The sequence below is a fragment of the Pristis pectinata genome, chromosome 10, assembly GCF_009764475.1.
Source record: "Pristis pectinata isolate sPriPec2 chromosome 10, sPriPec2.1.pri, whole genome shotgun sequence".
NCBI classification, from domain to species: Eukaryota; Metazoa; Chordata; class Chondrichthyes; order Rhinopristiformes; family Pristidae; genus Pristis; species Pristis pectinata.
The window spans coordinates 40,425,607-40,452,286 of NC_067414.1; the positions used below are offsets into that span (position 1 = coordinate 40,425,607).

At 40.2% G+C, this 26,680-nt stretch overlaps 2 protein-coding genes across 2 annotated transcripts in view; both read right to left on the minus strand.

Moving 5' to 3' along the window:
• Positions 1-506: 506 nt before the first annotated feature.
• On the minus strand, positions 507-15,504 carry gja10b (gap junction protein alpha 10 b). The gene is made up of 3 exons (XM_052024897.1): positions 14,562-15,504; positions 7,092-7,465; positions 507-545 (listed from the first exon to the last, which is right to left on the minus strand). Exons 1-3 carry the CDS (start codon positions 15,481-15,483, stop codon positions 507-509), a joined length of 1,335 nt encoding a protein of 444 aa, XP_051880857.1. The 5' UTR covers positions 15,484-15,504.
• Positions 15,505-17,331: 1,827 nt separating this feature from the next.
• The window catches only part of LOC127575195 (calcium and integrin-binding family member 4-like), a 39,317-nt gene continuing 29,968 nt past the window's right edge, over positions 17,332-26,680 (minus strand). Inside the window, exons 6-7 of the mRNA XM_052024899.1 lie at positions 24,984-25,072; positions 17,332-17,476 (exon numbers count right to left, since the gene is read on the minus strand). Of these exons, the coding sequence (XP_051880859.1) occupies positions 17,332-17,476; positions 24,984-25,072 (234 nt within the window). The remainder of the gene's footprint in view (positions 17,477-24,983; positions 25,073-26,680) is intronic.

Consider the following 26,680-nt stretch of genomic DNA (forward strand, 5'->3'; position numbering starts at 1 on the left):
TCACCACTACACCTCAATAAATAGTGCTCAAAACAAACACCGGCCCTCTCATTTTCAACAGCAATTTTTTAAATGAATTTATCTTCTATACTTCACTAGAGATTTCCCTTTCTTAATTTTGAACAACAGGTGACGAGCAGGAAATGTCTCTTGCAATTTATGAACTGTATGCTGATCAAACAAAAAAAATGAAACTGGTTAATTTTGTCAAATTTTATTTTGACATCTCTTATTGTGAAGCACTTCAAGCAATTTGTAACTTACATCCTTATAAAGACCCATAAAATACATTTTACTGAATAGAGAGAAAAAGACAAGAACATGGTATGAGTCTTATTAAATATCTCGTACATTAAACACTGTAAGCAAATTTGTAATATTAAGAGATTATCATTAAAGCATTCATGCCTCAGTATTTGCAACATTTCTTCCCTTTGGAACCTTGTATTCTGGAGGCCTTTAAATTGCTCATAAATTACAGCACAATTATTTTGCGTTGAATCATCTCATTTTTTCATGATGGAAGAAAGCTCTAGGAGCATGCTCTGAAAGAGGAAAAAATGAATATTAAGATGACACATTTTCTTTAATAAATGTTTAAAACAATGTGGAAACAATCCCCGTTCTTTATCTATAAATCTGAAATTTCCTTTTCTATATTTGTCTAATTCTCTGTCAACATTTACTATTGATTCTGCTTCAACAACTTGTGAGGATAGTGCATTTCTCATCATAACATAATGGGCCAAATGGTGCTGTTGTTCACATGGTGGTTCTGTAGAGAAGCACCAATTATCATTTGTGCATGTGAGCACATTCCAGACATTGACCTCTATACAATGCATAGTGGATGTACAGAGACACACTGATGACATCTGACCTTCCCCATCATCCCTGGTCTGAATCGAAGAGTGGTACCTCACCAGAATGAGCTAAGGATTCAGATAAACTTTATATTTGGCCCTTCAGATTTACAGCAACCAGAGCTGGCAAATCCAACAGGGTCCCATTCATTTGAATAGGGTTGCCCAGCTCTATGGAGAATATGAGTGAAGACCAGTGCTTTATTTTTCTGCCCTTAATTTAATTAATCTACACACATTTTTAAATAAATGTATTCTTCAATGTATTTCAATTGTTTCCAAATGTCTCTGATTATGAGAGGTGCTGGGAGTCTTGAATAGGATTTGGTACAATATTCTAAAATCAGAAGCGCTGACTATGTTCTATATTTTTATAACTGATTATTCTAAACAAAAAAGTGCAAAATAAGCTTGCTTAGTAGCAAACACTTTAAGAATTCTTCTCTAAAAAGTACTGACTGCACCAATGCAGCAGTTTGTTGAGTAAAATATTTTTAAACTCACATCGTGATGTCTAACCTTATGAATAATCTCCTTTTCTCCCCTGGGGCTTCACGGTTCATTACCCTACACACATCGTTATACTGTAATGTTGTTGAGTTGGAAATTATGTTGAGACATTGTCAGATTTTTTTGGATGGCTTTCTATGAGATGGAGCCACCATCTATTTCTTACAAGGTTTCAAGATAGAGATAAAGTGTATTTTGTAATTAATTTGCAGGATGTAGTCATTGCCTGCAAAGTTAGTATTTATTGCCCAGTTCTAATTGCTCTTGAGAATGTGGGGAGGGATTTAGAATTGCAAATCTAAAATTTGGTACTTCTCTGATTTTCTGTCTTACCAGAACTGGGCTCATCAATGACATGGAACACTTGACAAGCCAACAAGTCACCAAATGTGACCAGAGTAGTCAACTTGAAGTTTTACATCCTTCTGAATACTTGTCACAATCCCCAGCAACCCTGTTTCCCTAGCAGTCATTAGTTTTTACCACGTAGCCTCCGGAGAATGAAATCCCAATTTTGGTGTGCTGCTTATGGTGTACTATGATTCAGCCAGGCCTCCAGCATTGGCTCCCTGAACTTCATTGGATTGGCAAGAGCCTTGGGTTCATACAACTTGAACAACCACTTTTGTGCTGTCAATGGTGGAGATATAAGGCAAACCCTGTGTTGTGTTTTCTCAGCTATATAACATTTTTAAATTAGTATCTACATTTTTAAATTCATTCTAGGGATTTGATCCTTGCTGGCAACGGCGGTATTTCTTTCCCATTTCTATTTGCTCTTGAAAAAGTGGGGGCTTAGCTGCCTCCTTGAACCACTGCAGTCTTCTGATGAAGATACTGCCAAAATGCTGTTGGGGAAGGAGTTCCAGGACTTAGCCCCAGCGACGATGAAGCACCAACAATATCTTTCTAAGTCACAATGATGCGTAACTTGAAGAGGAAGCTTCAGCTGGTGGTATTCCCTTGTGCCTGCAACCTTTGTCCTTTTTGGTGGTGGAGGTTGTGGGTTGAGGTGCTGATGGAGTAGCCTTGGCAAGTAAATGCCGTGCATTGTATAGCTGGTACACACAGCAGCACTGTGCGCTGGTGATGGAGGCAATGAAAGTTTAGGGTGGTGGATGGGGTGCAAATCAAGTGGGCTGTTTTGTCCTGGATGGTAATGAGTTTCTTGAGAGTTGTAAGGGCTGAACTCATTCAGGCAAATGAAGAGTATTCTATCAAGTTCCTGACTTGTGTCTTATATAGTAAACTCTAACCCTAACCCTAATCTGGCATGCTTGGGAATTTGTGGTGCCAAACTAACAGGTTTTCTGGACTTTCGGATGTTAATATTAATACTTTTTTCAAGATGTTACACAGTATTATAATAAATTTTCTGGTGCTCCATTTAAAGAGAACATGGGAAATGGGGCCCTGGTGGGCCAGAAGAGAGCACAAGAAGTAGGGCTCTGGTGATTCAGTAGGAAGTGCAGGATCCAGGCCTTGTTGGGTCAGAAGAGAGTGCAAGAACAGGGGCCACAAGGAGGCAGAAGGGATTGCAGGAACTGGAACCTCGGTGAGCCAGAAGGGAGCGAGAGATCCAGAACCCTGGCAAGTGGGAAGGAGGTGTGGCAAACATTACCTGGTGAGCCAAATGCCAAACTGCTGGGATTTCCAAATGGTCAGATAGTAGATTATCAGAGCTTTACTGCAGTTGGTGTCAGAAGGTGAGTAAATCTCCTCAGGATACGCAGCCCCTGACCTGCTCTTGTAGTCACAGTAGTTATGTGGTTCGTTCTATTGAGTTTGTGGTCAGTGGTGACACCCAAAATGTTGATGGCAGGGAACTCATCAAAAGTAATGCCATTGATCATCAAGGGTAGGTGGCCAGACTCTCGCGAGTTGGAGATGGTCATTGCCTGGCACCTCTGTGACGCAAATGTTACCTGCCATTTATCCACCCATGTCTGAATGTTGTCCACATCTTGGTTCGGACAGGCATGGACTGTTGAGGAGTTGTGAACAGAATTGAACAAGGTATAATCATCAACAAACACCCCCACACCTGAACTTATGATGGAAGGAAGGCTATTGATGAAGTAGCTGAAGATGATTGGGGTCAGGACACTCCCGCAGTCATGTCCTGGTTCAGAAATGATTGCTCTCCAGCAACCACAGCCACCTTCCTTTGTGCAAGGTATGACTCCAATCATTGAAATGTTTTCTCTGTGCAACCCCTTGGTTTCAATTTTACCAGGATTCCTTGATACCACTCTTGGTCAAATGCTGCCTTACTGTCATGGGAAGTCAGTCTCACCTCACCACTCCTGAGGAAAACCAAATTTGGCCGAGGTGAATAGCCTACTAGTGAGGAGGTGCCACTTCATTGCACTGTGGATGACAACTTCATCAATTTTCTGATGACTGAAAGTGCAGTAATTGGATGGTAATTAGCTAAATTGAATTAGTCCTTTTTTTGTGGACATTCCTGGGCAATTTGCCATATGGTTTGGTAGATGCCACTGTTGTAACTGTACTGGAACAGCTTGGCTCGAGGGCAGCTAGTTCTGGAGTGCAGGTCTTCAGCACTACTGTGGGATGTTGTTTGGTCCCATTGTCTCTGCTGTAAGCAGTGCTCTCAAACATTTGGTGAGATCGTGTGGAGTCCAGTGAATGGGCTGACGGCTAGCTCATGTACTGGTGAGGACCTTAGGAGGAAGCCAAGATAGATCTTCCATTTGTCATTTCTGGATGAACATGGTTGTGATGCTTTAGCCTTTCCTTTAGCACCCACAAGCTGGTCCCCACTATCCTTGAGGATGGTCATGCTCTTGGAGCCTCCTCCTCCTCCTGTTGGCTGTTTAGTTGTCCACCACCATTCAACACTAGATGTCATAGACTACAGATCTTCAATTTGATCGATTGATTGTGAGGTTGCTTATCTCTGTCCGTTGCATGCTGTTTTGGCTATCCAGAACGCAAGTGATTCTGTGTTACAGTTTCACTAGGCTGACACCTCATCATTTTTAAGTGTATCTGATCTGCTCCCAACATGCCCGTCTACACACCTCATTGAACCAGGATTGATTTCCTGGCTTTATGGTCATTTAGAGTGGGGAATATGCAGGGCCATGATGTTACAGATTGTGATGCTGCTGATGGTCCATTGTGGATGCCCAGTTCTGAGCTGTTCTGAGACTAGATAAGCTATCTTTATTAGTCACATGTACATCGGAACACACAGCGAAATGCATCTTTGCGCAGAGTGTTCTGGGGGCAGCCCGCAAGTGTCGCCATGCTTCCGGCGCCAACACAGCATGCCCACAACTTCCTAACCCATACGTCTTTGGAATGTGGGAGGAAACTGGAGCATCCGACGGAAACCCACGCTGACACGGGGAGAACGTACAAACGCCTTACAGACAGCAGCCGGAATTGAACCCGGGTCGCTGGCGCTGTAATAGCATCACGCTAACTGCTTCACTACCGTACCTACCACTCGGTGTGTATGTAGTGCCGCATAACATGATGGAGGGTATCCTCGATATGTGTATGGAACTCATAGATCAATGCACCTGCCACAGGGTAGACTGGGGAGGATGAGGTCAAATAAGTAAGTGTTGGTTCATTCACTATTTGCTGCAGACCCAGTCTGACAGGTATGTCCTTCGGGACTCAGCCAGTTCTGTCTGTAGTAGTCCTCCCAACTCATTCTTGGTGATTTAGTGTTTCTCCATCCAGAGTATGGACTGTAATCTTGCTAATTTCAAGTGCTGTTCAACCTGAAGGAGCACTGATTCATCAGCAGAAGGAAGACAGTAGCTGATAATCAGGGGGAGGCTTCCTGCCACATTTGACCTAATGCCATGACGCTTCAGAGGGTCTGCATCTAAAGTTGACGACACAGCCACTGCATTGCCAGCTCTGATTGGTCTAACCTGTTGGCGGGACAAAGCATAACCAGGGGTTGTGAAGGGGAGTCTGGCACATTGTCTGTAAGGTGTGGTTCACAATCTAACTCTGTCAGGCTGTTGCTTGACTGTTCTGTGGGACAGCTCTCTTAACTTAGCCATCAGCCCCCAGATGTTAGTGAGAAGGACTTTGCAAGGTCGACTGGACAGTGAGTGAATTTACAGTGTCCAATTTCAGTGCCTAGGTTGATGCCAGGTGTCATTCCAAGTTAATTATTTTCTGCTTATACTTAGCAGGAATGATATAACTGAGTGGATTGCTAGGTCATGTCAGAAGCCACCTAAGAGTCTGGGAGGGTTTTGCAACAATTCAGTAATTTCATGATCATCATTATTAAAACTAATTGGAATGGTTTTTTTGTTTCAAAGTTTGGATTAATAGCTGAATTTAAGTTTCTCAGCTGGCATGTATGATTTAAACCTAAGTCTTTGGATTGTTAGTCCAAGTCTCTGGATTCCTCGTCTGGTCACTAATCACTGCACTCCCAATGTAGCCATCCCTGTTGTTTCTCTGCTAAAAGATTAAACTGCATGAACGGATAACCTTCATTTTTGAGACCCCTGCATTACCAAAAATATTCCAATCAAACTATGTGCCTAGGTACTTCTGTGACATTTCAGAAATATTATACAATGGCTGTCCTTTACAAAGTCACTATGTACTACCATGAAAGGGCAGCCACTAAACTATTTTATCAATTATGAAGAAAGGTCATGGGTCACAGAGTCATAGAGAGATAAAAGATGGAAACAGGCCCTTTGACCCACCAACCAAAAACCACCCCAGCTCATCACCTAAATTATCTCTGTTTCAGTCTTTGCAGATGCTGGCTAAGTATTTCCAGCATTTTCTATTTTAATTTCAATTAACCTACCTGTATTGGCAACCAAAATGTAATTGGCCTAGCAGTTTGTAATTGACCTAGCAGGTCATACGACCTAGCAGTTGGTTTTGCAAGGTTTCTTGAGGACCAACAGTGGTTTGCTTTGCACACTGCTTCAGATATCTGACTTCAGCTTAGTTACTTGCATTCAATCTCACCAGAAACAAGCTGAGCAGTTGGTCACTGATTAATGTCTCTGTGTGAGGCAACTCATCTCCCACAGTTCTGCTCCCAAGCCCATAAAGTAACCAGCAACATGTGCTTGGCTGCTGGTATTTTTCAAGAAATGCATATTAGAAGCCAATATTATTTTGCAGAGGTTCATCAAAATTCTGAATAACTTATGAACACAGGTAGTGACAGGGATTCCCTGCAAGTATTCAAAAAAAAGTGACCAGTTACTCTTGATGATAAACATGGAAAGTAGGTGGGTGCCAGGGCTAATGTTAATCAAGATCTCCTGGAGTTTGCTTCACCTTCCTAGGTCAGAGAGGAACTTCTCCAGAGCTCATGACAACATTACCTCTTGAGTCCACAAAAGTAAAGGAGAACATGCTTTTGGCATTCTCTTTGGCTGGAGAGATAAAACTGGGCAGTCATTCCAGTTTCAGTCCTGAAATGGCCAACAAGACAGCAAGCATAACAAGACCTGATTTAACATTTTAAGTCTCATCACCTACCCTTGGATTGGGTTATCAAGCATTAGGCCCTGGGATATCATTGCAGTTACATCAGTGTTGAACATTGCCCACTGTTTTCAGGGAGTTACTGCCTTATTTCTACCCAGATGGGTGCCCTGAAAATCCAGCCCTTATATCCTAATACCTGAACAGCTTTATTTCAAACCTGATGCAAGCTTGTCACCAGAAATTCTTTATACTTGCCATTGACATTCTGCGTCCTGCAGGAGGTGGGGTAACAGGTGGACTTTCTTCTTTATGCTTTGACTCAGTGCTAGAGCCGTTTGTAGAACATGGACTTTCAGGGCGGCTAGCGATTGTGCTTTCTGAGATCTTCTTTGATTTCATCCCAGTGCAGCTTGCCCTCCTCATGGTGCCATCTTGAGAATCACCACAATCTTCCAGATAGTCTTTATAACAACTGACTCTGCTCTGTTTGCGAAGAGTATTGCGGATGGTGGCTGGGATTTCTGATTGGCTTGCATGGTACATAGTTACCTTAGCTTGTTCCAAATGCATTATCAATAGTATCGCTGCTTTTGAATCATGCTCATTAGGATGGGACCTTTGGAAGTAATATCACTACTGGGTGAGTGATCTTGGTTTCCTGTTCTATCATGGGTATGGTTCACTTGATCTGAATGCTCAGCTATGTGCTCATCATGGTGCTGTCTGTGGTATTGCTCCTGGTCATGTTGAGATTTATTCATTGAGTAGTCTCTTCCAGTTTGACCGGATGGCTCTTAATATCACAAATGAAAATGTTAGACATTTTATCTGAGATTAGTTAAAATATTTACTTGCATGCAACAAATTGAAAATATTCACTTTTTAATAATGTATATATTCATTGGACAAAATTTTTAACATAAATCACATGCAATATGACAATATGACTGTTTGTCTTTTCCATTTGATCTACTTATAAGATATTTGGTCAAACTTCATGCAAACCTGATAATAAAGTATAAGTGCAGTAGAAAGGTCATAGCTCAGAAAATCAAGTAATAGAATAATTTTAAGTAGAGCTAAGAAACAGCAAGAGACAGAAAACAATGGCGTGAGTTCTGCAAAGATCCATAAGTAGTAGTAGTAATATAAGGCAAAGTATAAATCAGGAAGTTAGAGGTGCATCTAATAAGAGTGGTATAATAACCTTGGGGGACTTTAACCTGGGAAACCAAATTAGCAGTAATGGTGTGAAGATGAATTCATTGAGTATATAGGAGATGATTTTCTAGATTACTGTGTCAAGGAACCAACAAGGGAGTTAGTTATAGGAAATCAATTATTGTATTGCGCAAAGAGAAAGGTATTAACTAATAATCTGGTAGTTAAGGGGCTGTGAAGGAAGGGTGAGCATAATATGACAAAATTTTTTACAAAGATTTAACAACTAGTTCTTAAACCTAAACAAGGTAAGTTACAAAGGTATCAGGCATGAGATAACTATGGTGGATTGGGAAACTTAGAAGGTACGAGTGTAGACGAGCAATGACCAATGTATGAACAATTAATACATCGTTTAACTAAAGAATTAATACATAGCTTACAACAAACATATGTCTCTTTAAGTGCAAAAACCCAAAAGGAAAACTGGTCTAACTTTGCCAAACAGGAGAAGTTATCAGATCAAGGAAAAGGCTTAATAACCATAAATCCATGGATGTAGGAAAACAATGTTGCTGGATAGAGCAGTTAGAATGAGCAATGGGAAAATTTCAGAATTCAGCAAAGGAGGAGAAAGAAATTGATAAGGAAACAGAAAGTAGAATATGAATATTAAAGTGAGAAATATAAAATGAGATTTTAAAAGCTTCTATTGATATTTAAAAGGGAAAAGATTAGTAAAAATGTGTTGCAAAAACCAAACTGCTGGAGGAACTCAGCAGGTCAAGCAGCTTCTATGGAGGGAAATGGACAGTTGACATTTTGGGTTGGGGCACTGCATCTGGACTGAAAAATAGAGAGGAGATATTCAGTAATAAAGAGGTGAGGGGAAGGGGTGGAGCAAAAGCTGGCAAGCAATAGGTGGATCCAGATGAGGAGGGTACTAGGCAGATGGGGGAGGGAACAGTGGAAATAGAGACAGAGGCTAGGAGGCGATAGGTGGAGCCAATAAAGGGCTTCAGGTGATGGAATTGATAGGAAAGGAAGGTGGAGCATGGAACCAAATAAGGGAGGTGGGGTAGGCAGATGGGAACAGGGGAGGGGTCCAGTGGGAGGGGTGTGTGGGTGATGAGCAGATGGAGTGGGTGGAGGTGGGGAAATAAACAGGGTGATGGGGAGCTTGGTTTGGGCATGGGTGTAGGAGGAATCGGGTAGATCAGTAGGAGAGAGGAAAGGGACAAAGGGAGAGCAGGTTACCTGAAATTGGAGAATTCAATGTCCATGCTGTCAGGTTGTAGACTATGCAGGCGGAACATGAGGAACTGTTCCTCTAGTTTGCATTTAGCCTCACCCTGGCATTGAAGGAGGCTGAGGACAGACAGGTTGGTGTGGGAATGGGGAGGGGAATTAAAACAGCTTGCAACCGGAAGCACACAAAGGATATGGTAGAGGGAGCACAGGTGCTTGGCAAAACAGTCACCTAGTCTGCACTTTGTCTCACTGATGTAGAGGAGGCCACATCAAGAGCACTGAATGCAAAAAACAAGTTTGGAGGAGATGCAAGGGAATCTCCACCTCACCAGGAAGGATTGTTTAGCACCATGGATGTGTTCCTTGCAGATTGAGAAAGGGGATGTCATATTGAGGAAAAGGAAATAAAAAGAAACAAATATTTCATGCCTGAAAACCTCCTGAAAATAGTGGAGAATAACAAGTCTAGAGTAAATGAGCAGCTGATATAAATCAGCATTACTAAAAAAATGTATTGGCAAAATTAATGAAACTGAAAGTCAATAAATTGCTGGGACCAATGACCCACAAGCCAAAGTTTTGAAAAGGTGGCAATGGAGATAGTAGATGCACTGGTGGTCATCTTCCAAAATACCATAGATTCTAGAATCACAGATTGAAGGAGGGGGAGAGAGCAAACAAGCAATTACAGACCAAATGATATCTATTAGCAAGGACGTAGAGATAGGGCACTTCAATAAAAATTAGAATTGGGCAGAGTCTGCATGGATTTATGTGGGCAATCATGTTTGACAAATTTGTTAAGAGTTTTCTACTAGCAGAATAAGAACAGGGAATGAGCAGTTTTGTGGTATATTTGGATTTTCAGAAGGCCTTTGATAACGAATCACCTAGGAAATTATTTAACAAAAATAGAGTACATGATATTGGGGATAATATACTAATACGGACTGAGCATTCAACAGGAAGACAGAATGGAGGGATAAACTGATCCTTTTTGAGTTGGGAGGTTGTGACTATTGCGGTGCCACAAAGATTGGTGCTGAGATCTCAGCTGTTCACAACCTCTATCAATGATTTGGATGAGGGATCCAAGAGTAATTTATCCAGGTCTGCTGAAAGTACAACGATTGATGCAAGGGTAAGTTTTGAAGAGGTTTAAAGAGGCTTCAAGGGCATGTAAACAGACCAGATGAATGGATGAGGACATTGCAGATAGAATATACTATCGACTAATGTAAGATCATCCACTCTCGTAGAAAAAGTAGAAAGGCAGAATCGTTTTTTAACTGGCTAGAGAATGAAGACGTGGTGTTCAGAATGATCCGAAGATCCTTGTTCATGAATTACTTAAAGTTAAGGTGCAGTACAGCATGAAATTAGAAAGGCAAGTGGCGTGTTGGCCTTCATTAAAGGAGAATTTGAGAACAACGGTGAAGTTGTTTTACAGCAATTTTATAAGGCTTTACTAAGACTGCAAATGGAATATTGTCTACAGGTCTGGTCTCCCTGCCAGAGGAAAGATGTACTTACAATAGAGGAACTTCAAAATATGTTCACCAGATTGATTACTGCGTTGTAGGCATTTGTCTTGTCAGGAGAGATTCAGCAGTCTAGCTGTACACTCTATTGAGGTTATAAGAATGATAGGTGACCTCACTGAAATGTACAAAGTTCTTAAGGAGCCCGGTAGATGCAAGAATAATATTTTCCTGGCTAAATTACCTAGAACCAGGGTCACAGTCTCAATTGTCCATTCAGGACTGCAATGACAAAACATTTCTTCACCCAGAGGATAGAAATCTTAGGGATACACAACCCAAGACAAGTGTGGAGGCTCAGTTCCCACAAAATTTCGAGACAGAAATGAAAAGATTTTTGGATATTAAGAGAATGAAGAGATATGGGTTTAGTGAAGTAGAGGGGCTCTGAGGTAATAGATCACCATAATCTTAGTGAATGGTGGAGCAGGTGTAAGAAGCTGCTTCTAATTCTTTTCTCTTCTGTAAATAAAGGCTCTGAAGCTGTAAATTAATGTATTATTCAGATTTGATAATTTTATGTAATAATGTAAAAGTACAGTAAACTTTGATTCCTGAGTATAGTGATGGAAGTCAATAAATTTTCTTACAATAGTGTCAGCTCTGACCTTCAGATTGTTCATTCGATAAATTTCCAAGTGAACAGTCTTGTGTGCTGATTTACTTAAACTGCTTCTGTCAATTTGGATGCCATTGTTTGAAAACAAGAGAATTCTCCGAGCATTTAGATCATGTGGTGAGTTTAATTTTATTTTTATACTGCCATCTTTTAAAAATCATTTTGTTTCCTTTTATTTGATTAGAGACAAAGGTGGGAAGATGTGCCTGGAAGCTGTGGAAGTGGGTGAGGTCCTCAATGAATACTTCTCTTCAGTATTCACCAAGGAGAGGGGCCTTGATAATGCTGAGGACGGTGTTGGTAAGGTTAATGTTCTGGAGCATGTAGATATCAAGAGGGAGGATGTGTTGGACCTGTTAGAAATATTAGGACAGTTAAGTCCCTGGGGCCTGACGGAATATTCCCCAAGCTGCTCCGCGAGACAAGGGAGGAGATTGCTGAACCGTTGGCTAGGATCTTTGAGTCCTTGTTGTCCACGGGAATGGTACCGGAGGATTGGAGGATGGCAAATGTTGTCCCCTTATTCAAAATAGGTAGTAGGGATAATCCAGGGAATTAGAGACCAGTGAGCCTTACATCTGTGGTGGGTAAGCTGCTAGAAAGGATTCTAAGAGATAGGATCTATGATCATTTAGAAAATCATGGTCTGATCAGGGACAGCCAGCATGGCTTTGTGAAGGGCAGATCATGTCTCACAAGCCTGATAGTGTTCTTTGAGGAGGTGACCAGGCAGATTGATCAGGGTAGAGCAGTATATGTGGTCTACATGGATTTTAGTAAGGCATTTGACAAGGTTCCACATGGTAGGCTTCTTCAGAAGGTCAGAGGGCATGAGATCCAGGGAAGCTTGGCCATGCGGATTCAGAATTGGCTTGCCTGTAGAAAGCAGAGGGCTGTGGTGGAGGGAGTGCATTCAGATTGGAGGGCTGTGACTAGTGGTGTCCCACAAGGATAGGTTCTGGGACTTCTACTTTTCTTGATTTTTATTAATGACTTGAATGAGGGGGTAGAAGGGTGGGTTGGCAAAGTTGCAGATGACACAAAGGTCAGTGGTGTTGTGGATAGTGTGGAGGACTGTTGAAGATTGCAGAGGGACATTGATAGGATGCAGAGCTGGGCTGAAAAGTGACAGATGGAGTTCAATCCAGAGAAGTGTGAGGTGGTACACTTTGGAAGGACAAACTCCAGGGCGGAGTACAAAGTTAATGGCAGGATTCTGGGCAGTGTGGAGGAGCAGAGGGATCTGGGGGTTCATATCCACAGATCCCTGAAAGTTGCCTCACAGGTGAATAGGGTAGTTAAGAAAGCTTATGGGATGTTAGCATCCATAAGTTGTGGGATCAAGTTTAAGAGCCACGAGGTAATGATGCAGCTCTACAAAACTCTGGTTAGACCACACTGTGTCCAGTTCTGGTCGCCTCATTATAGGAAGGACGTGGAAGTGTTGGAAAGGGTGCAGAGGAGGTTTACCCAGATGCTGCCTGGTTTAGAGAGTATGGATTATGAGGAAAGACTAAGGGAGCTAGGGCTTTACTCTTTGTACAATGCTCAGTACAAGAGGGCAGGGCTTTAAAGTAATGGGTGGGAAGTTCAAGGGAGATATCAGAGGGAGGTTTTTTACCCAGAGAGAGGTTGGGGCATAGAATGCGCTGCCTGGGGTGGTGGTGGAGGCAGGTACATTGGTCAAGTTCAAGAGATTGCTAGATAAGCATATGGAGGAAATTAGAATAGAGGGATATGTGGGAGGAAGGGGTTAGATAGTCTTAGGCGAGGTTTAAATGTTGGCACAACATTGTGGGCCAAAGGCGTACAGTGCTGTACTGTTCTATGATTCTAAATTTTTTTCTTCAAAGTTGGATTAATAATCATGGTATACAGCATATAGTAAGAGAAGATAAACAGCCTGGTCATCAAGTAATTAGAAAGTAAATTATAAAAGTAGATATTGTAAATGGTTGTATCGATAATTATTCTGTATTTATCAAAATGCATATTAAAAGTTATGTTTATTAAGAATGAATATTCTTACACTTGGCATCTAGCATGAATGAAAAAGAATGGTGAAATATTAATGTTAAAATGTCCACGTTGTACAACTGCAGTACCAGGCATTAACATCATCCCCCTACTCATTCCATTCCTCCGTTTATTTCAGCCCTTCGTTGTTCTTCCTCTCCTGAAAGTACAGGCAGTCCCCAAGGTGCGACAGGGTTCCCTTCCTGAGAACTATTCCTAACCCGAACTGTCAGTTAGTCAGCAATGAACAAAAGGTGAATGGAAGAGGATCACAAAAACAGCTGCGACGGGAAAGCGAGCAGGCACGGGAAGAGCGGCCACCAGCCCGCCTCACTGACTCAGTGAGTGAGTCTGTTCAGCGCTCCCAGTTTGAGCAGACTAATTTCTCGCTATTATGGACACTTGTCATATAGGATATGCAGGTTGGGGGTATCACAGCTGAGTACTGACCCCTAAACATGCAGACTGTCGCAATGGCGCAGTCATCGCCTCTCTAGTTTACTGCCGCCCAATATGTTAGTTCCCTGGCAATCCGGATGCGGAGATTTTCTAATTTCATTAAAAAGTATAGTTAATATGCAGTGTCGACTGATTTATTTGTGCCACTCACCACTGTGGGAAAAGAGAAAAAAAATGTAATTTTTGCGCTGAATGCCTATCATGGTTTTTCAAAACCTGCTGAAGGGTTTCTGTCTGAAATGTTAACTCGATTTCTCCTTCCAGGTCTGCTGCCCGACCTGCTGAGTGCTATCAGTATTTTCTGTTTTATTTTGTAAGTGAATGGATGCGCGAAGTACATTCATCTGTATCGAGTGTAGGTGTTTTCTCCTAAATTTAGTGCGTGCGCCTGTGGCTAGTCGCTGCACAGCTAAACTCTGACCGTCCAGTCTGGTCTTAGCTGGGATCACTCAACGAGTAAATCTGAGGACACATGGGCCTCTTTGGCTAACTGCTTTACAAACTAATTATTTAGAAAATCCAGGGAAATATCTGACTGAGTACTTGAAATCCAGACTACCGAAGTATCCCAATTGACTGCTCACGTTTGAGCCACACTGTGCCAACGCTTTGTTTTATTTTAATCGTGTGAAGAAATCAGTTCTTTCGACAACATAAGAAAGTAAATATAGGCGTCACCTTTAGTTACTCCAAGCGTCATCGTCGGAGGCAGGCAGATCGAGAGATGTGCAGGATCTCCCTGTTCTGGCAAAGGTTTATAACCGCTGAGGACCGTTGGGACAAGTTTGTGAGGAGAGGAATTGGCCATGATGCAAGCCTGCTGTACAACTGAGTTTTTCTTGGATCTGCAGATACTTAGCTCTGAGTCCAGGTAAAGACCTTGTTTGATCTTCCTGATGCCTAGGTGAATAATTTCAAGTATATTCAAAAACAAGGAGAAGGCAGCAATGCTGAGCATGAAGACGATGAAAATAGTCTTCTCTGTGGGCCTGGAAACGAAACAATCCACCGTATTGGGGCAGGGCGAACGCAGGCATTTGTACAGGGGATCAAGCCGAAATCCGTACAAGATGCATTGGCCCACCATGAAGCCGACTTCCACCACTGACCTGGTCAAAATATGGAGGACGTACGTGCGTAAGAGTGAACCCCGGAGTGGCGCCTTGTTTACCTTGCGCTGCTCTTCCAACTTTCTCAGTTCTTTCTCCAGCCTTTTGTGCTCTTCCAGCATCGCCTCCGTGTCTTCCAGCTCGGCTCGGATGTGGGCTTTCTTGCGCTGCCTTTCTTTCTCCAGTGCTCTTAGCCGGTAGAGTGCGTGACCCATGTAAACCAAAGAAGGGGAGGACACGAAGATGACCTGTAAGACCCAGTACCTAATGAGAGAGATCGGGAAAGCCTTATCGTAGCAGACATTTCTGCAGCCTGGTTGCTCTGTATTGCAGATGAATTCAGCCTGCTCGTCAACCCAGACATCTTCGGCGGCCACCCCAAGAACCAACATCCTGAAAATGAACAAGATTGTTAACCAGATTTTCCCCACGATCGTTGAGTGAACGTGCACCTCTTCCAAAATGCTTCCTAGCAAGTTCCAATCACCCATCTTCACTGTTTCATCTCTCAGCCCGCAAACGTCAACGTTCTTTTTCACTTGTGTATCCTCTCCCTTCTCAGCCCTCTGCTGTTATTACGTCCTCTCCCTGTTTATTTGCCTATCGATCGCCAATTGTCCGTACTACTGCACAATTCATGTGATCCCATCATCATCCATCGCCACCAAACCACTGCTCGCAAATATTCTTCACTCAGTCTCCAAGGCACCATGAACTGGCCATTTAAATTGGAACATTTTAGTAGAACTGACCACATGTGTAGTTTGTACATTTTAATAAATGTGAGCGTAAAGGCAATCACAGTGAAACGCATGAAGTCCCATCCACGACCCTAAACTAAGTGTTCTTTCTAGGCATCACAATCCGTAGTTTGCAAGTAGTTACCAAAAGGCGAAAACAAATTCAAAATACATATCGGTTTCCGCAGGTATGCTGCTTTAGCTTTGGGGTCGCTTTTTTATTGCAGGGGTAAAAATCAGCACAATACTTGCTGTTCAGTACATTCTAATTATGTACTTAAGTGCACCGTAATCCAAACTTCAACAGTCCAATTCAGAAATTACATTCATCTTTGAATGATCGATCATAAATTAATTTCACAATGTCTGGAATTCAGAATTAACCTATAACTGCTGGAGGCAACGGCAGTACTATTGGAAGGATCCCTCAGGCCGATAAGCTATTCATTAACGCTACTAATGTGTCCCCACTCATTACAGTCAGAGAAGGCAGAAAATTCAAATAGCGGGTTACTGAGATTAAACCTTTCATGCTACAGGGACAAAATATGATTTATTTCACAAATTATGAACGTAATGCCCTTCCCTTCAGTAGTGCATGCATTACTTAAAATCTGCAATTTACCACAAATATTAATGAAATCCTTAGCTTTATTTGTGGCTGTAACATGACCAGCAAGAAATCAATTGTGTTTTGCAAACCCAGGGACACAGATCAATCGGTCATGTCCGATTTCATAGACAACTGCTCGAGTGTTCTATTTTCGAAAACACTACTAAGTGTATCATTTCTATAGCTGCTATTAATTCTACAATGATGCGTAGTGTTTATCGTCCAACTGTAGTGCCAGCAGTTGAATTCAGTAAACTATTCTAAAATAACTTATCAATGATTTTCAGTTTCTATTATTCAATTTTAGTAATCATGAACGATCACCAATTTTGTAATTTTGTTACCCAGATCATATTTTAATTACTTTACTAGTTCCTCAACCTAATAAAAGCCAAGTTAAAGTGAAATGAAATAGCAAAGTAACCTGCAAAGTAACCTATAAATTTCTCCACCATTCAATTGCTTAGCGAAGTGTTTAGTGAAAAGTGGCTTGGCACAAGCCCTTCAGCAGACAAATAACCTTAAAAACAGGACCTTATTTTTCACAGAAGTTCTTGTTTATTTTGGTGTGGAAGTTGTGGTAAACACTAAATATTAGCAGAATGACTTTGAGCATCTTAGTAAATATCTGTTGGTCCAAATTAATAACCCTGTAATGTCCTATTTTCTTTCAAATCACAATTATGAAATTAGTGTGGTTTGTATAGCTGTGGTGCCAGTCTTCAACAAAAGGCTTACAGGGAACATGACCACCTAGTTAGACCTTTTATTTTATTAAATTCAGGATCAGACTCATTAGGATACTTCTAATCTATTCCCTCAATATGCCAAGTGACCAACGACAAATTCTGTCCGGGGCGGTGTAACCAAAATTTGAGAAGCAGCCATTTCAGGTGATTGGAAAAGTGCAGTCTCTGTCATGCAAGTACAATTTGACCATAAAAAGTGTATACAGTGATATGCTTTTAAAATTGAATTGTGTACTTCTATGCACACATAAGTATATCATCATCTTCAATGAGCACAGTGCTGCTTTTGGCTGTGGACTTCGTGCGGCTAGCCAAACTGATGGCCAGCTCCCTCTTCTCTATGGTATTGCCCATTGATAGACTGGTGGGTGTAGGGCACCTTCTGCAAAAACAAAGAGTAATGGTGTGTGCATTGTTTCTATGTGATATAGCTGTCATGGGTAAATCACTGGAAATATGTAAACTGAGAGATGTGACTGTGATTTTTGGATAATGACATGTCGTTATTAGTCACATGTACATCGAAACACAGGGCAATGCATCTTTTGCGTAGAGTGTTCTGGGGGCAGCCCGCAAGTGCCGTCATGCTTCCGGCGCCAACATAGCATGCCCACAACTTCCTAACCCTTACATCTTTGGAATGTGGGAGGAAACTAGAGCACCTGGAGGAAACCCACGCAGTCATGGGGAGAACATACAAACTCCTTACAGATAGCGGTGGGAATTGAACCTGGGTCATTGGCACTGTAATAGTGTTACGCTAACTGCTACACTACCGTGCCTGCCCCTAATTGGAATATGTTATGGAGCAGTTGAATGTAGGACAGGTGGCTGAGAGAAGCTGTTGCTAAGTGAGTAATGGGGATGTATAGTAAAGGGCAGTATATGAGTATAGTGATGCATTTGTTAGCAGTTAGGATTTGTTAAGGTATTGACTGATCTCATCCACATTGGTAACATCATTTAGTTTTCGCAGCACTACATCAAAGTCCTAAGTGCCTTTGCTAATACTCTTGCCCTTCTTGGCCATTCCCTTCCACTGCCACCATACCTATTCTGGTGGCCCATTTGAGTCTCCAGGGTTGGAGGACCTCTTGTCTCCTCTTTAACTTTTCAATTTAACTAACAGATCAATTGTAATTCCAATATCAAGGGGCCTGCTCTCATGAACAAAAAGGCTTAATATCTCCAGTGTGGAGAAGTTGGTTCCCAGATAGCTTATACTCTGAATTCCTAAAAGAACCTAAGAGGGTGCTTGCAATCTGGAAAACACAACCTGAGAAAGCAGTGGAGTCAGGTATTCTCACAACACTTAAGAAGTACTTGGATGAGCACTTGAATCAATCAGGTAGAGTAGGCATGGGCTAGGCAAATGGCTAGGTACTTGATCGTCAGCATGGACATGGTGCACCAAAGAGCCTGTTCCTGTGGTGTATTTTTCTATGCTTCTAAAAGTGGGAGTGGAGATGGGAGAAGAGCTTGTCATAGTCTTCCAATCCTCCTTAGATACAGGAGAAGTACTGGAGGATTGAAAAATGGCAAATGTGGTACCCTTGTTCGAGAAAGACATTATGAGTAACAAGAGGCTAGTCCCTTTTAGACCAGTGATAAATGGGATTTTAGAAGCAATAATCAGGGAAAGTGTTAGCAGAGATGGAGAGACTTGAGCTAATTAAGGATAGGATCTATAAAGGTATATCTTGTCTGACTAAACTCATTGAATTTTTTTTTGATGAACTGAGAAAATGAATAAAGGCAATAAAGTGAATGTCATTTAAATGTATTTTAGAAAGTGCATGACAAAGTACCTCATAAAAAGCTGGTTGACAAAACTGCAGCTTATGGAATAGGAGAGGTTGTGTCGGCTTGGATGAAGATTTAGCCTAAGGACATCGTGGTAATTGTTTGTTTTTCAGATTGGTTTGCAGTAGTCAGCACCATGACCTGTGTGTTTGCTTTATATACAGCAATTTGAATATTGGAAATAAGGGTAAAACGTCAAAATTTGCCAAAGATACTCATCTTAGAGATGTGGTAAACAACAGGATCAATAGCAATCAACAGCGGGAGCAAATAAGTGGTAGGTGGAATTTAAAGCAGATGGAATGGAAATAGGCAATATAGACTTAACAGTTCTAAAGAGTGTGCAGGAACAGAGGATCCCAAGGCTTCATGCACGTAGATCTTTGAAAGTGACAAGACACATTAAGAGAATCATTAGCAAAGCATATGGTGCCTTGGGCTTTATAAATAGAAATATTGAGAACAAATGCTGGGTAGTTATGCTGAACATTTATGAAGTTCTGGTTAGGCAACAGCCAGAGTACTGCTTCCAGTTCTTGGTCTCCACACATTAGGAATGATGTGAAAGTTCTTGGGAAGGTGCAGTGATTTATCAGGATGATTCCAGAGATATGGTAGAGAAAGAAAGGCAATTTCCATAAGCTGATATTACTTGGGGCCATAGTGTTAGGTGCAAGAGATACAGTGGGTATGTGAGGAAGAAGATTTTTATGCAACCAGTGGTAATGACCTGGAATTTTTTGCCTAAGGGCGGGGTGGGGGGGGGGTGTGGGTGGTTGTTGGAAGTGGCGATGATCACTGATTTCAGAAAGAAATTGCACATACACTTAAAGTAATAAACTTATAGGGCTTTGGGGAGAGAATGAGGAATGGAATTGTTCAGACTGATCTATAAACACCCCAAATGGGCTCCTTCTGTACCAAAATAAGTCTATAACTTTACGTAAGGTGGTGTGGTCATATCTATACATGGTCATATATTCAAGAAAGAAACATTAGGGTATGTAACATGATCCCACACTTGGAATGAATTTCTGAAGTTTAAGTTATTAAAAACCATTAAAAACATTTAGCAACATTCAAAAACCTAAAAAAAGTTAAACTTCTATAGAAACATTTATGCCCTTTTAAATACTTGAAACTATTCTAGCTTTGTAAAACAGTCTGAATTAATCATGCACTAGATAGAATTTTATTTATCGTCTTTGAGTGATTTAAAACATATTCATAATAAGGGAAATGTTTATTTAAATTAGCAAATTATTTAAAATCTGCACCTGAATTTTACATAGCTGCTTGATTTTGCTAAGTTCTCTCACCACACAAGGATACTCCTTTTACCTGCTCAGACCTGATGGAAGCATGTTACTGAGATAAATACTGGGCAATTAGCACACGCTTCTCACTCCCTCATTGAAATCCACATTGATTTTAATGTTGGGGCACAACCTGCAAAGTTGTGTTATATTACTGACAGCATGGTAGTGTAGTGGTTAGCGTGACACTATTACAGTGCCAGCGATCTGGGTTCGATTCCCGTCGCTGTCTGTAAGGAGTTTGTACATTCTCCCGTGTTTGCGTGGGTTTCCTCCGGGTGCTACAGTTTCCTCCCACATTGCAAAGACGTACGGGTAGGTTAATTTGGGTTTAAAATGGGCGGTGCGGACTCATTGGGCCGGAAGGGCCTGTTACCACGCTGTAAATACAATTTAAAAAAAATTAATTTCAAGAATTTTGCATTTGAACACTAATCATCTTGTTATCATTACTACTCCAGAAATTGACTCCATAACTGTAACTATAACTCAAACGTCTGTTCAACTAGGTTATGTCACAGTTCATGCGTCACTGCATCCTGATTTAGAAGCACATTGCTGATCCTTAACACTTAATTGGTCTAAATTTTGGAATTCTCTGCCAGAAGGATTGCAACAATTCAAACCACAAGCTTTACAATGGAAACTAAGGACGAACAATAAATGCTGGTTAGCCAGCAATATGCACATCCTGAAAAAAGTGAAGAAGAATAAGGTTAGTTATTCCATTATCTGACTTTTCAAACTACTTTTCTCTTCCTTCTTCCTCATGTACTTTCTAATTTTTATTCAAGAAGATCTCTGCTTTTAATTTTGACTACAGGTTGGCTCAAGCTTCATATTTATACCACTCTTTAGTTGAAAAGTTGTTTCTAAATTGCCTGTTGGGTTTATTATTCATTGACCCATATAAATGGCTATTTGTTTCGAATTCCCCTGTAAGTGAAAACATCTTTTTTGTATCTGCCCCAACAAAATCTTTGTCTTTAAAGACCACTATCAGGTTGTTCATTTCTCTTTTCTAGAGAAAAGAACCATAGTTTCATCAGCTTTTCCTGATAAATATTTATTTTTCATTCTTGTATCATTCTTTGGAACCCATTTTGCATTCTCCCTGGTGTCTTTATACCTTTTTTTATAATTGACAATCAGAAATCTGCATAGTACCTTTAACAGTTTTTCAAAACTTCCCTGTTTTTCTATTCCTCTAGGAATGAACCACAGGTTTTGGTTTGCCTTTTTATATTGTGCTGAAAACTCAATGGAGTACAGCAGAAGGAGATAATAAAGAATAAAAGCAAGAAATAAGAGAGATAATGAAAGGTGGAAAATCAGACAGTTTGGGTAATCCTTTCATTTAATTTTCCCAAGGCCTTGTAAATCAATATACCCAAGTGCTGAAACAGGAAATCTAGCTCATGCTCTTTTCACAAATACTTGCATTGTTATCGTAGTTTAGATGCTGGATTTGTCAGGATTTGCATACATTTTATCAAAAACAGCTTTCATTTTTCAGTATTTTATTGATATCATAAAATAATAAACCTGCTAGATTTTAACTATGCTGAAAAACAAATTAAAATGACCAAAAAGTATCAGTGTTGAAGTGTATGCTTTACTGTTTGGCTTTCATTTTCATCCATTTGAGTTACTGTATCTGATTGGCATCAGTGGAAGCACATAAAAACTTATCCTGTTTGGTTGACAGGCAAATGATCTAAATATCTGTTCCATATCATCCCTAAGTCTGTATTTCCAACTACAGCGTGTTTCTTTGGTGACAGTGGGAATTAATCAAATTATGCACTCTTGTGAAATTGGCATCATTTTCATTTGTTCATGTGGAACAATTTTGAAAGAATTAAAAATTCCCATCACCTCTGAAAATGAAAAGATAATGGCATATCTTTCGAATTTCATCGAACATAAACAAGACTGAGCTGTACTCATTGGAAAATTTATAACGTTAAATGGCTGTTGCTATTTCTCTCACTCCCAGTTAAATGCCTTGCTGAATCAATTCATTATTCAAAGATGTACTGCACCAATATTAAATGGGATGCTTGAATGACTTGAATGGAGGCAATATGTATTCAGGTTTTGTTTCTTCCACTCTTATCTAGTGTTTTTCATTCACAGAAACGGATAGTAAAGGATCTAAAAAATACAAGAACATGCTATTCAAAACAAAAGAAACGTACACAAAAAAATCATCCTTTCTTGAACAATATCACAGGCAACCTTGATTCCCATTAACTTCAACTTTACCAGGGCTCTTGTTGTTCAAACTTAATCATACCGTGGTGTCAAGCAGTCACAGTAATCCTACCTCTGTAATTCAATTGTTTTGGCCATGTTTATATAGCCAACCACATTGAGCATAATTGACCTAGTAAGTAGTTGAAGATGCTTCCAAATGTTACAGCTGTGTCTTTTTCAGGGAATCTCTCTCTCCTATTAATTATTTCTGACTGGATGTGGCAGAACTGAAGAGCTTTGGTTGGATTCATTGGTTGTGGGATTGCTTAGCTCTTCACTATCATGTTACCTCTACTGCTAACCTGCATGTAATCATGTACTGTAGATTCATAAAGTTGGTACTTCATTTTCAGATTTTCAGAAACACTGCTCCTGGCATGGTCTGCTGCATTTCCTACTAAATCAGGATTGGCTATCCGGTTTGATGGTAATAATTGAGTGAGGAATATTCTGTGGCATAAGGTTATAATATTTGAGCATAATATAATTCTGCAGCTACTGAAAGTTTACAAAGCTTCAGGGATAAACAACTTTGAGTTTCTAGATCTGTTTTTAATCTACTCCATCCAACACAACAGAAAATATCTCTGTTTTGGAGATGGGACTTCACTTGATCACACTTTCTAACACTGTTCTGAACAGTGGGAGGTAGAGTGGTGGCCATGTATCAACTAGTTGTTTTTTCTTCCTTCTGTTTGTTCTCTCACCACCTGCAGTGAGTCTAATGTGACAGTTATGTCCTTCAAAATTTAGCCTGTTTGGTCAGTGGTAGCACAACAAAGTCACTCTTGGTCATTGATATTTAAGTCACCAAACTATGCCCGTGCTAGCCTCAATCTTCATTTGATATGGTGTTCAACATGGAAGAGTACTGATCTGAGAGCTGAAGGAGGGTGATAGGTGGTAATCAGCAGGTAGTAACTTTTACACGTTTGACCTGATACCATAAAACTTCATGGGTATTTTGGAAAGGGACTTCAATGAATACAATGCCTAATTCAAATCAGGTAGTCTGTCTGGTTTTAATAATATTGTAATTTTAAAAAATATTTTGATATCACTGCTAAAACATTCAGATGGCCATTAAGAACCAAGTACATTGCTGTGGGTTTCAAGTCAAACAGATCAGACTAGATCAGGACATGTCCTTAGATATTCACCCCTGGATGGTGGCTCTGAACACTTTAAATGGTAACAGTTGCTGTTGTGATCAATGGAACTTTATTTCAGATGCAGGAGTGGAACAGCTGCTTTTACATAGTGTATTTAGTGCTAATGCTTGGGGATAAGCTTCTAGACACATTGCCAAAGAATATTAGTGAAAATTAGTGGATTTTTTCAATAATTTGGATGGTGGTGCTGTTCAATAATTAGGATATCGAATAAAAAAAACCTTTTCATGTGGAACAAACCTCATTTCTACCAGCTGCAAAAATCTATCAGAGGTGTACAGAAATGTTGGATTCTTTTTATTGCCAGGATCATCAAAAGTGCTGATGCACATTTGAGTACACAATTTTAAAAATGTGCAAGAATCTTTTGGGTTTCAAAATGAGATGCATGTTAAAATGTAACCAGAATTTTAATTTGCTTCTTGGTAAGATCACTCATTGGATGCTTAGAGTCATAGAGTCATAGAGCAAGAGAGCACGGATACAGGCCCTTCGGCCCAATGAGTCCATGCTGACCATGGTGCCCACTCATCTAGTCCCAATTCCCTGCATTTGGCCCATATCCCTCCAAGCCCCGCCCCTCCAAGTGCTTCTTAAATTATACTATTGTACCTGCCTCAAACACTTGCACTGGCAGCTTATTCCATATTCTGTATCAAAAAGTTGCCTCTCAAGTCCCTTTTAAATCTTTCACCTCTCACCCTAAGTCTAGCCCCCTGATTTTGGACTCCCCTACCCTGCGGAAAAGACTGCTACTGTCCACCTTATCTGTGCATCTCATGATTTTATAAACCTTTATAAGGTCACCCCTCATTCTCCTACACTCCAAGGAATAAAGACCTAACCTGGCCAACCTCTCCCTGTAACTCAGACCCTCTAGTCCTGGCAACATCCTTGTAAACCTTTTCTGTGTTCTATCCAGTTTAACCACATCTTTCCTATAACAGGGTGACCAAAACTGTACACAGTACTCCAAGTACGGCCTCACCAACAACATATACAACTGCAACATAATGTTCCAATTCCTATATTCAATGCCTTGACTGATGAAGGACAGCTTGCTAAACACCTTTTCACCACCCTGTCTACCCGCTTTCAATGAACTATGCACTTGTACTCCTAATTGCATCTGTTCCATTGCATTCCCTAGTGCCCTACCATTATCATAAAGGTACAAGTATCAAAATGCTGCTTCATACACTTTTACTTTTTCATCAAAATAATAAATAGAGAATAAGTGATCATTTATTATTTCTATGTAGGATGTGGAAATACTGTGTACTTGATTTTGTATGACAATTATTTTTTTCTTTATAATAACATTTTCAATATAACTTACTTTTGAAAATCAGGTGATCTACCAATCATACTTTCAAACTCTACAAATGATAACATGTCATCATTATTTAAATCTCCTTCATCTAAGATCTGTTAGGGATTTAAAGAAATGAAAAGTATTGTTATAAAATATAATAGTAAATTATTTGGCTTGTATACATAATATTTTTATGCCTAAGTCTGGTGGTAAGTTAAATTATAAGATAAGCTAATTGATTAAAATAATGACATTTACATTTTATTTATTACTTTGTAATTTGGAACTGTAAACTAAATTCATCATTTAATTATTGGACCAATTGTTAATTTGGCAAATGGTGGATTTAACAATAAGTGATTAAAGGCTATGCATATATTTCTTACATTCCAGTTAAAAATTGGGATCAGGAAAATGAAATTTTAATGAGATAAAACTCATACCCCTATTACTTAATGAACACTTATGAAAAATGTTCTGACTCTCTTTCATAAAATTTTAGTTTTACAAATTGAGAAACCAGGAACTTCAACAAGGTAGTAGGTATAGCAGTCTTTAGAGAAGTGCTGTAATTGATAGAAAAAAGATTTTCTGATACAGCATGCAAGTCAGGAAGAGCTGAGGAGTCTGCAGTTAACTTGTGAGTATATTTGCAACACTGCTGCAATCATAGAAAGCAGCCACTTATGTACTGCAGTTGGGAGCTTCCTGAACTGACTGTGGCGTGAATAGTAGCATCACTTAGGAATACTTATACTGGGGCCATGTAGGCTCTAGACTTAACTAGGTCCTATGCTTTGGATGATGGGAGAACAAATAGACATGGATCTTTTACATCCTATTCTACCACAGATCTATGTGAGTCTGGAATAGTAGCTCAATAACAGATGTCATTGTGTAAATGGAAGGAAACATGTTATCATCTCTCAAGATGCTAGCATGTTTGGATCCATCCTGGTTCTAGAATTCTAGCTGTATCATTTCTTCTACTAGGTGCTGAGATGCTGTTGCCTGCAGCCAGCGTTAGATCCAAGAAATAAATGGCCAAGAGTACCTCAATATTACTTGATAGGGCCATAGCAGTTTCAGCTCCTCTCAGCAGCAACTATTAACAGCACTAGGAATAACTAATTTGTACATAACTATAATCCTTCCTGAAACCCTTGAGAGTAATAATAAAAATGACTCGAACAGAACATAGAACATTACAGCACAGTACAGGCCCTTTGGCCCACGATGTTGTGCCGATATTTTATCCTGCTCTTTAAATGCTGTGGAATTTAAAACTGAATTTGTGAGTTCTGTGAAATACAACAAATGTGATCAGAGGTGATCTTGTTGAAGATTGAAACTCTAAGAATGAAGATATCACAGGAGATAGAGATTGCAAAAGTGACTGAATACGCATCAGAAACTTTAGAGGTAAATGTTTAGGGAGGACAGGAGATTGGTGAAGTAGGAAGAGAGAAGATAAAAATTAAATGTGTGAGAAGTTTGGGGTAAAGCTTGAAAGAGCAATAGTTAAATTTACTAGAAAGGTAGGAGAAGTGAGATGCCTGAAATAAGAATAGGTGTCTGAAGACTAGTGAGAGGTCAGACTTTAACCTAACAAAAAAGATCATGCTGCCAAAATGGTGGTTTGGGCAGACTGGGTGAACACAGAACAAAATAACTTTCTTTATAAAGGACGAAAAGACTCCCTTACAAAATTCTAGGATTGG